This window comes from Giraffa tippelskirchi, chromosome 3 (genome assembly GCF_054371585.1).
Source record: "Giraffa tippelskirchi isolate mGirTip1 chromosome 3, T2T-mGirTip1v1.2.pri, whole genome shotgun sequence".
In the NCBI taxonomy this organism is placed as follows: Eukaryota; Metazoa; Chordata; class Mammalia; order Artiodactyla; family Giraffidae; genus Giraffa; species Giraffa tippelskirchi.
Window position 1 is genome coordinate 154,208,908 of NC_137277.1, and position 11,362 is coordinate 154,220,269.

At 40.2% G+C, this 11,362-nt stretch overlaps 1 protein-coding gene across 1 annotated transcript; it reads left to right on the forward strand.

The window, feature by feature from the left end:
* The first annotated feature begins 10,230 nt into the window (after positions 1–10,230).
* On the forward strand, positions 10,231–10,604 carry LOC145541505 (large ribosomal subunit protein eL39). The gene has a single exon (XM_081578168.1). The coding sequence runs from the start codon at positions 10,280–10,282 to the stop codon at positions 10,433–10,435; it is 156 nt and encodes a 51-aa protein (XP_081434294.1). The 5' UTR covers positions 10,231–10,279; the 3' UTR covers positions 10,436–10,604.
* The last annotated feature ends 758 nt before the right edge of the window (positions 10,605–11,362 follow it).

Sequence of the window (11,362 nt, forward strand, 5' to 3'; positions counted from 1 at the left end):
AAATTAGATGATTTAGCTAAGATCCCTAGAAGGAATTAAATATTAAAACTTAACCTAAAATCAAAGCTAGAGTCACTTTTCAACCAAAGGTTACATCCTACACAGCATGTCAAATGAAAATTACTCTGGAAAAGTCCATGAATTGCCCAGGATACATTAATATTCAGGATTAGTTTAGTCTTTACCATTTCTTAATGAATCCAGCACTGCCAGTTCTTCCCACAGCATTGGAGTCCTTCACCATTTCTATTGTTAGGCAACAGATAAAGTTGTTGGCTTGCATTTCAGGCCTAGGTTATATGAAAACTACAATTTGAATATGCACAGTTGACTTGTCAGAAACTAAAGTCATATATATGCAATTTTTCTGTATGATTCAATTCTACTATTTACTTAATATTATGTCATCTAATCCCTTTCCTCACTTCTGTTACTTTATGATTAAATTCTACCATCTAGTCCTAGTGAACCATATATTCCTCTGTAGATAATACATGCCCCTCCAAAAAACACAAAATCATAGTTCTTCCACATAGATATACATAACCATAACACTTTCACAGATTTCTTTATAATCATTTCTTCCATATTTTTAAACTCAGTTGAGATGATCATGTACAAATTGTTACACATTTTCATTGTTTTTAGTTTTTTGATATCATGCTGCAATGGACAGATGTGAATACATTGACCTTTCTGACTGTACTTTTAATTTTTAGAATTTTTTAAATAGATTTAAATTTTGAAACAATTACAGAAAAGTTTTAAGTACAGTTCAAAGAATTTTACTTTCTTTAATCATTTGAGAGTCAGTTATCTATCTGATGCCATATCACCCTTGAATATTTCTATATGTGCTTACCTAAAAATAAGAACATTCTCCCACTTAACCATAAAATAAAAATGCAAGTCCAGAATTTAACTTTGATACACTACTACCATCTAATAATTCATGGTACCCATTCAAGTCTGCCAATTGTTCTAATAACTGCTTTACAGCGAGTTTCCACTTCAGAGTCAGGTATTATATGCAGTTGTCTTGCCTCTGTAGTGTCCTACATACTGGAATGTTGCTTCAGCCTTTTCTTGACCTCATGGGCTTGACATTACTGTCTTTGTTAATACCTCTCATCTCTTTATATTTGTCTACTCTGGATTTTTATGAGATTTCTGAATAAGAACCCATAAGTGCCAGACTCTAAATTTCCCACCTTTTCTCACAACTGTCATTGTCTCTTAAACCAATCTTTTGATTTAAAAAAAAGAAAGTGGGGAAGACTTAAAAGAAATCTAGTATATCTGCTAAATGGGGCTTCCCCAATGGCTTAGTGGCAGAGAAACTGCCTGCCAATGCAGGAGACGTGGGTTTGATCCCTGGGTCGGGTGAAGATCCCTAGAGAAGGAAATGCCAACCCACTCCAGTATTCTTACCTGGGAAATCCCATGGACAGAGGAGCCTGATAGGCTACAGTCCACGTGGCCCCAAAGAGCTGGACACAACTGAGGACGCATGCACCTGCGGTGCTATACAGTAGGACTTTACTGTTTATCCACCTACATATGATAGTTTGTATCTGCTGCTAACCCCAACTCCCAGTCCTCCCTTCCCCACCCAACCCCCTACCTTGGCAACCACAGTCTGTTCTCTGTATCTGTGAGTCTGTTTCTGGGAGATATATTTTTCTTATGTTTCTCTTCAGAGTGATGCTGTACCACTGTTTCTGTGCCCAGGCACGGGGCAAAGCAGAACCCCAGGCCTCTCTGTCTTTCGTCCACTTTCCTCTCTGTCTTTCCTCTCTGTTTTCATCTTTGTGCCACAGACTTGTTGCCTGCAGCCCCTTGCCTTTTGTCTCCCTGTTGTTTCCTGCTTCTCACAAATGTGTGACCCTGGACAGATCCTCCTCTTCAGGCTGAAGCAACGTAAAGAGACTTCATGGCCTTTTCCTCATCTGTGGTTTTCGTTGGTTAGTCACTAAGTCGTGTCCGACTCTTTGCAACCCCGTGGACTGTAACCTGCCAGCCTCCTTGTCCATGGGATTTCCCAGGCAAGAATACTGGAGTGGGTTGCCATTTCCTTCTCCAGAGGATCTTCCTGACCCTGGGATCGAACCTGCGTCTCCTGCATTGGCAGGCAAATTCTTTACCACTGAGCCACCAGCGAAGACTTTTCATCACCTAGTTAGCCCTTTTGATTTATTCTATCATTTTTATAAAGTTATAGGGCAAAAATCAAAACTCAAGCAGAGTTTGGGGCTAAAATAATGACCAAATTAGAAGCTCTAATTTAAGGTAGCAGCTCGATTTCCTAAATGTTCTCTAATTATGTTTTTCATTTATTGTTAAACCAACCACGACCATAAATTGAAGTGCTACAGTTAAAGGGCACATTTCTGATCAAATAAATCATGAATATAAGTCAGGCAGTCAAGGCATAGCATGCTCTTTCCCCTTTTTACAGTCATAGGAAGCGATAAATGATAGACTCATATGCAATAAAGCTGTTATCAGACTGTGAGAAAAAAAAATCCCATATGTTAGTGGCTACGTTATAGCTTCGCCAAGCTAACAAACTCAGATGCCTTTTCTATGCTAGGATATTTTCCCATCACAAATGAGGTACCATGTAATGTTTGTCTTTCCGAAGATTTGTCACAGTCATTCCTATCATTCCTGCATGAATCACTCTGGCTCGTCTGTTATGACTAAGAAGATTGCAGCCAATGGTCAATATAATCGAAATGATAAATGTGCAGTTGGCTTGTGTGAAAGCCCATGTGGGTTCATTTCAGGAGTAACGGGGAAGATTTATGGTGAGAAGGCAGTGACATGTGTGGGAATTTCAGCTGCTGTGGAGCTGAGACGCAGAGGGATCAGAATGAGAGGGTGAAACCCAACTATTGGGCTGAGAGAAGTAAAGTTTAGAAAGAACTGCTGAATCCAGATCACTGCTGCAAACGGCAACTTGAGTCAAGGAAGGTGTCAGGTCAATGCTAACCTAGATACCCCAGGTTTGCCCCGGGGACACCAGAGGGTCTTCAGGCAGCTTCTGCTATGAGATGAATAATAACTCCCTTTCCTTTTCTCAGAGGACTCTCTTAAAGCCAATGAGATGACAGGTGACAAAAAGAGTTTACACAAATCTTGGTGATGTCCCATACAGCAGGAAACAAATTTTATATCTTTTTTTCAAAGGTAATTCCTACCATTACTCTCTGTTGAGGCATCATATAATTAAGGAAAACTCATTTTAGTGATTCCCCTGTGGCTCAGCTGGTAAAGAACCCACCTGCGATGTGGGAGACCTCAGTTCTATCCCTGGGTTGGAAAGAGCCCTTGGAGAAGGCAACAGCTACCAACTCCAGTATTCTGGCCTGGAGAACTCCATGAACTGTATAGTCCATGGTGTTGCAAAGAGTCAGACGCTACTTAGTGACTTCCATTTCATTCATTTTAGTGATGTAGCTAAAAATCAGAACCTACCAGTCAATGGCCCTTGGGTTGTGCTTATCTGTATCCAGCCCTGTCAAATCTTTCATCAACAACAAGGAGAACATGGGTGCAAATGACAGAGATCTCAGGAGTGAGAGTCGCCAGTGGCCACTGGCCACAGACAAGAAGTGTGGGTAAGAGGTGCCCCATTAAGGTAGCTTTCGTTTTCCTCTTTGGGGCTCTTTGCCTAAGCTCAGAACTGGACTTGTGGTGAGGGAAGAAGCCCAAATCATTTCCTTATTATGGTAACTGAGCAACTATAGCCTATACTTAATCAATTATGTTTCATTTGGATGAAATGTCATTTTGGAATTTATCATAAGAAAAAACTTGGGAAAGACACAAAAAGTATATCTAGTTTTCTTCTGGTCATTATGTTTAGTTTTAAAGAATTACCTTAACCATGGTTTGGTGTTGAGGGTGTTTTCAGATGATGCCTAAGAGAATGGTGAATACAGTCCAGAGTAATTTCTTAGCTTTTTTGCCTACTTCAACATACAAAAGTGACATACTTAGAGCATTTCTACCTACTAAAGAATTTAAACTCGATGGACATGAGTCTGAGCAAGCTTCAGGAGTTGGTGATGGACAAGGAAGCCTGATGTGCTGCAGTCCATGGGGTCACAAAGAGTCAGACATGACTTAGTGACTGAAATGAACTGAAAGAATTTAAGGAAATGAAGGTCATGTGATCATATACAGTTCAGTTCAGTTCAGTCGCTCAGTTCAGTTCAGTTCAGTCGCTCAGTCGTGTCCGACTCTTTGCGACCCCATGAATTGCAGCATGCCAGGCCTCTCTGTCCATCACCAACTCCCGGAGTCTACCCAAACCCATGTCCATCGAGTCGGTGATGCCATCCAACCATCTCATCCTCTGTCGTCCCCTTCTCCTTCTGCCCTCAATCTTTCCCAGCATCAGGGTCTTTTCCAATGAGTCAGCTCTTCACATCAGGTGGCCAAAGTATTGGAGTTTCAGCTTCAACATCAGTCCTTCCAAAGAACACCCAGGACTGATCTCCTTTAGGATGGATTGATTGGATCTCCTTGCAGTCCAAGGGACTCTCAAGAGTCTTCTCCAACACCACAGCTCAAAAGCATCAATTCTTCAGCGCTCAGCTTTCTTTATAGTCCAGCTCTCACATCCATACATGACCACGGGGAAAACCATACACAAAGAGCTGTGAAAATTGAAAAAGTTAGGTGCTCTAACTGTTGTTAATGACGAATCTCTAGTGACTCTCCTCAAAATGAGGGCGATGCACCGGATGTGTTAATTTAATAGTCTGAGATGATCTTGTCCAGAAAATCTCTTGAGAGATCGAGCTGAGACAACCCTTCCCCTTTTAGAGTTCCAAGAATCCCTCAGAACTCTTACAAACCATAGGATTTCTGGATAAGACACAAAAATTTTTAAAATACATATAAGCTTGAAAAGGAAGTGTTGAGGCATCAGAACAGAAGATAGAACTCAAAACTAGAGCAATATGTGTATGGGATGACATCCAAGCCCCTGGGGCACTGGGCCCAGACACAGGTCCTAATGGCTGTGGACTGGCATTTTAGCAACCATATAGGAATAAAGGTCATGACTGAGGGCTCACACTAGGTGGGGAACGGGAACCAAGATTGCTGCTTCAGAGCAGAGTCCTAGAGGTCTGGTCCCTCTGTGAAGAGAGTATTAGACACAACACACCAGTGGCCTCAAGGAAGCTAGTGCCCTTGGCACTTGGTGCATAAAAAGGAGTCTCCACTGAGAAATTAAAACCCCAAATAGAGATGTAAGATCTGAATTGATATTGTCCATGAGGTATGAGAATCCCAAGCCCAGAAACCAGTATGAAAATGTATCCTGAGTGGGATGGAATCTCTGAGAGCTAGACCGGAAGCAAACGCAAAATCTTTCTTTGAGGCACTTTTATAATGCAAAGCATGTGGAAAATCTAAAGAACCAATGTGCCTGCTAAAGACATGCTCACAATTAAAAGTTACAGACTACATGAGGAAATGATCCACTGTGAGGGAGAGTCAGTCATTTCAGTTCAGTCACTCAGTCGTGTCTGACTCTTTGTGACCCCATGGACAGCAGCATGCCAGGCTTCCCTGTCCATCACCAACTCCCAGAGCTTACTCAAACTCATGTCCATCAAGTCGGTGATGCCATCTACCCTTCTCTGACATGAAGGTGATGTCATCCCCTTCTCTTCCTGCCTTCAATCTTTCCCAGCATCAGGGTCTTTTCCAATGAGTCAGTTCTTCACATCAGGGGGCCAAACTATTGTAGTTTCAGCTTCAACATCAGTCCTTCCAATGAACACCCATGACTGATTTCCTTTAGGATTGACTGGTTGGATCTCCTTGCAGTCCAAGGGACTCTCAAGAGTCTTCTCCAACACCACAGTTCAAAAGCATCAATTCTTTGACGCTCAGCCTTCTTTATGGTCCAACTCTCACATCCATACATGACTACTGGGAAAGCCATAGCTTTGACTAGACAAAACTTTGTTGGCAAAGGAGAGAGTCAGGAGACAATAAATGGGAGAATTAGCACTCAAGGAATTTGAGATAACAGAGAATAAAATAATCAAGGAAGAGAAGATGAGATGAATAGATTATTTAGTAAATGAAATATGTTAGAATGTGATATAAGCACACATATTCCTATAAAGTCACTGAGTCATAAGGGATCCAAATGGAAGCCAAAGAATTAAAAGTAGATTTGACATATTTTGATCATTATACTTCAGAATAGATTACCTACAGGGATAACAGAAACTTAATTATGTGACTGTCATAGAATTATATTAAAACCATCAGATAGGTTTAGTTTAGATAATAATTACATAAGCTTTTCATTGATTTTTGAGCTGGTATATGAATAAATTTTCTTTCATATAAATGTTTTTCTATTTTTTAACTCTTTTCTCATTATCAAAACAATTCATCTTCATATTTGAGACAAATTCTGAAATATGGAAAAGAGGCAAAAAAACCCTCACCACATTCTAATAGTCTCACCTCCCTGAAAATATTTGTACTGAAATATAACTTAGCAGGCCCTTGATTTTATAAATTAAACATTATACCATAAGCATTTATGCATGTTCTTTAAAGTTGTTATAAATATAGCTTAAAGACTTGCGTAATGTTTCCTCACGGATATACCATTTATTTTATAATTCTCTTATTATTGCCCTATTAGATTGCTTCCATTTTTTATTGCTATAAATCTCCAATAAACATTTGTGCATGAATCTTTCTTAATGGGGTTATGTCCTGAGGCTATATATGATTTTTTTGAATCAAGAGACAAGTCTTGATTTCATAATTCATATTTTCAAATGTATTTTTTCCATTCAACAAAACTTATTGAATATCTACTGTGTGCCAGATAACCATACACTTATTACTATGTTTTTTTTTCCTAATTGTCAAAATTATCACATGCACTGTAGAAAATTTGGCAATTGTACACACATGTGCAAAAGTGTGTGTGTGTGTAAATGGACAAAGTAGGAAAGAGGATGTATAAGGGAATTCACCTACTTCTCTGGATCTAAGCCAGCAAAGAGAAAACTCCAGTTAGAAGAACATTTGCTCAGTTGCTCAGTCGTGTCCAACTCTTTGCAACCCCATGAACTGTAGCCCGCCAAGCTCCTCCGCCCATGGAATTTTCCAGGCAAGAATACTGGAATGAGTTGCCATTTCATACTCTAGGGGATCTTCCTCACCCAGGAATTGAACCTGAGTCTCCTGTGTCTCCTATATTGGCAGGTGAATTCTTTACCACTGTGCCACCTGGGAAACCCCAATCTTTAGAACATATCTGTACTACAACAGGTAAATTAGATTACTTCCTTCCCAGAATTTCTCCCATCATAACTCTAGGATTTGATGACAACTTTTGTAGCTATATTCAAAAATGATATTAGCTTACCAAGATATCTGTTCATCTGAAGCATACACCCATCAGAGCCATGTATATAAACTTAAAGCTTCTCATTACATTTCAACTCAGAGAAGCAACACTAACCTAATGTGATAAAATGAATCAAATTTATCCCACAGCAAGAACTTCCTGAAAAATCCAAATTAAAAAAATTAAGTTGAATCTCTTTCAAATAGGCCAACACCTGAATTTCTGTCTTACACATAGGTAGATACATTGTTTTGCTTGTCTGTTCAGGTTCTGCATTGCAGAGAAAAGAATTTTAAAGTCACAATGCTAAAATCTGGAAATAAGGTAAAGGATCATGTAGATAGAAAAAAAATCAGGGGGAAAAAAATCAAAGGACAGTAAATTCCTATTATTAAACTCTCTGCTCTAGTGCTGGATTTTTCTAATGTTTAATTGGTCAGTTGTGTTTGACTATTTGGAGCCCTAGGGATTGTAGCCCAGCAGGTTCCTCTGTCCATGGACTTTCCCACGCAAGAATACTGGAGTGACTTGTTATTTTCTTCTCCAGAGGACCCTCCTCAGCCAGAGATTAAATTCATGTTTCTTGTGTCTCCTGCATTATAGGAGGATTCTTTTTACTCACTGAGCCATCAGGGAAGCCAGAATTCTTCTAGCACAGAGCTCTAACTTTAAGGGCACTGCATGGGGTTATGCATTTGTGCACTGAATATTCCTAGGGGGTACCATTCACAGTGAGCTCTGGCTGAGGACTCAAGCTCTGTAAGTCTATTTGTGTCTATCTGTCTATGTATCTGGGTTTCCCTGGTGGCTCAGTGGTAAACAATCCCACCTGCAATGCAGGAGCCACAGCAGACTCAGATTTGATTCCTGGGTCAGTAAGATCCCTTGGAGGAGGGCATGGCAACCCACTCCAGTATTCTTGCCTGGAGAATCCCATGGACAGAGGAGCCTGGTGGGCTACAGTCCATAGGGTCGCAAAGAGTCGGACAAGACTGGAGCTACTTAGCACGCACACATCTATGTATCTATCTACATATGAAAACAACATTTTTATATTAAGTCAATTTGTGAATATATATGTATCTATTAAATATTACAGACTGAGATGACTTCAGAGAGAAGAAATGACAATGGCTTATTGTATGAAGGGACTCATTTTTGAAGAAACAAAGAAAAGTGACAATCCTGCACACACTTCAGGAGAATGAAACACCTTTTTTGCAAGGGAAGTGTCTTTTGCACAGTGCACCAGGCTGAGCTGGAACCATCACCAAATTTTTGAACAGTGGCTGTCAAAAGCTAAAGCTATGTATCAAAAAGATGGATTCTGTGTCTTTATATATGTGATTTTATGTGCTGGGAATGTAGATGCTTGCCCTTTAGGATAGTTTTAGGTGGCATAATGAAGTTCCAAATATGCTGCTCATATTGACTACCGAATATTTCTCAAACACCCACTTTGTGTAATATAAGATGTGAGGTTCTATAAGGATTAAAAGCTTGAGTAAGATATAGACCTTGAATATGATGTAGCTTGGAGCTGATTTGGAATATAAGCATATAAGAATACATACGGTAGAAAAGCAGAAGATATTTTAAAAATAGCTTGAGGCTATGAACCTATGTCAGAAGAAATTTAAGAAAATAGAAATTACTGCAATTTAGTACTGAAATATTTCCTCAAACAATGTTCAATGGTAAGGAAGAGGAAGCTCAAAATGAATAACAGGAAAAACTACAAGCTGAAGGTTTTCACTCAACAAGAATAGTTTCGCTGTGCTTCTACTCCCCACCTGTGACTTGAATCTTTTCAAACCCATTGGCCTCAACAACCAACTCAAAAAAATCTAAGAAAGGAGTGGAATCGGAACCCAGGAGGGTAGATTCTGACCCTGTGTCTCTCAGCTGAAGCATGCCCATAAAAAGTCCGGTTTGCCTCGAGACTGATGGGTGCTGTCGAGCACCGGCTGCTGAAGATGCCAGCCTCTTTACTTTCTGTTTCTGGGGCCAGCACTTTCCTTGCGAGTCAGGTAAGACTGGGTTTTAAACCCTGGGCACGTGCCTTTCTTTCTTCATCTGAAAAATGAGCAAACAATGAGCTCCTCACGGAGAGACAGTTAACACATGAAGACCATTTGCTACAGTGGCTGGCACACAAAAGGTTCAAAGAAAATATAGCAGGTATTGAGCAGCTGCTTAGTAAGGAAGAGCTGCTGCTAGACAGATGGAGGCTTGGTTATGTCACCTACAGCTTAGTAGCCCTGGGCGTGTCACTTCCACTCTGTACCTCAGTTTCCTCATCCCTAAAATGGGGATAATGAGAGCACCTGCTTTATGGAAAACTGTGAGAAATAAGCTTCCCTGGTGGCTAGACAGTAAAGAATCTGCTTGTAATGTGGGAGACCCGGGCTCAAACCCTGGGTTGGGAAGATCCCCTGGAGGAGGAAATGGCAACCCATTCCAGTATTCTTGCCTGGAAATCCCATGGACAGAGGAGCCTGGAAAGCTGCAGTCCGTTAGGTCGCAAAGAGTCAGATAAGACTGAGCAATTAACACTTATACTTAAAAACACCTAATACATGTACAGTGCCTGACACACCATAAATTCTCAATAAAAATCTTAGCCATTCATTGCAGTGAGCCCCTGGTGGCTCAGCATGTAAAGAATCTGCCTGCAATGCAGGAGACGCAGGAGACATGAATTTGATCCCTGAGTTGGGAAGATCTCCTGGAAGAGGGAATGGCAACCCACTTGAGTATTGCCTGGAAAATCTCATGGACAGAGAAGCCTGGCAGGCTACAGTCCAAAGTGTCGCAAAGCCTCCTCTTTTCTCTTCTCCGCCATCCTATGCGTGGTTGAGTTCTCTCCTCACCATGTCTTCTCACAAGACTTTCAGGATCAAGCGATTCCTGGCCAAGAAACAAAAGCAGAATCGTCCCATTCCTCAATGGATTCGAATGAAAACTGGCAATAAGATCAGGTACAACTCCAAGAGAAGACATTGGAGAAGAACCAAGCTGGGTCTATAAGAAGCCTCACATAAAAAGTGGCACACATGTTAAGACCTTTTTTTAAGCAGCCAAATCAGTGAGAACATCACTACTATAATGCTTGGCTCCTGATGTTTCTTATTTCCTCACTATCAATCTGAGACTCAGTAATAAATATGAACATTGGAAAAAAAAAAACAAAAACAAAGTGTCGCAAAGCGTCAAATATGTCTGAGTGCATGCATGTGTGCGCACACACGTGCACACACACACACACAGTAGGAATTAGTAAATTATTTTACCAATCTATCAAGGTTGTTGGGAGGTTAATATAAGACCATTCATAAAGGTACTTACCAAAGCTTCTAGCTTGTGCTAAGCACTCAATCAGAGTGGTATATTACTTCAATGATTATTATTACTATGATTATTGGTATTGTACTATATTGAGTACATTGAAGAAGGAAATGGCAACCCATTCCAGTATTCTCCCCTGGAGAATTCCGTGGACAGAGGAGCCTGGCAGGCTAGAGTCCATGGGGTCACAAAAGTCGGACATGGCTTAGCTACTAAACCACTACCACCACCACTGTATCGAGTAGTATAAAACAGATTTTTACATTTCTAATGATTTATCATTCATAATTAATTAATTAATAATTTATTATTCATAATTAATAATTTATTATTCATTCATTAATTAATGAGATGGTTGGATAGCATCACTGACTCAATGGACATGAGTTTGGGTAAACTCCGGGAGTTGGTGATGGACAGGGAGGCCTGGTGTGCTGCGGTTCATGGGGTCACAAAGAGTCGGACATGACTGAGCAACTGAACGGAACTGAATTAGGTGCTATCATAAGTTAGTTAAAAAAAAAAAAGAGCAGTTTTTCACATACGGCTAAGAAAAGATGTTAATTGAAAAGGGTTATAATAATACAGTTAACGAAAGCACAAAATTGA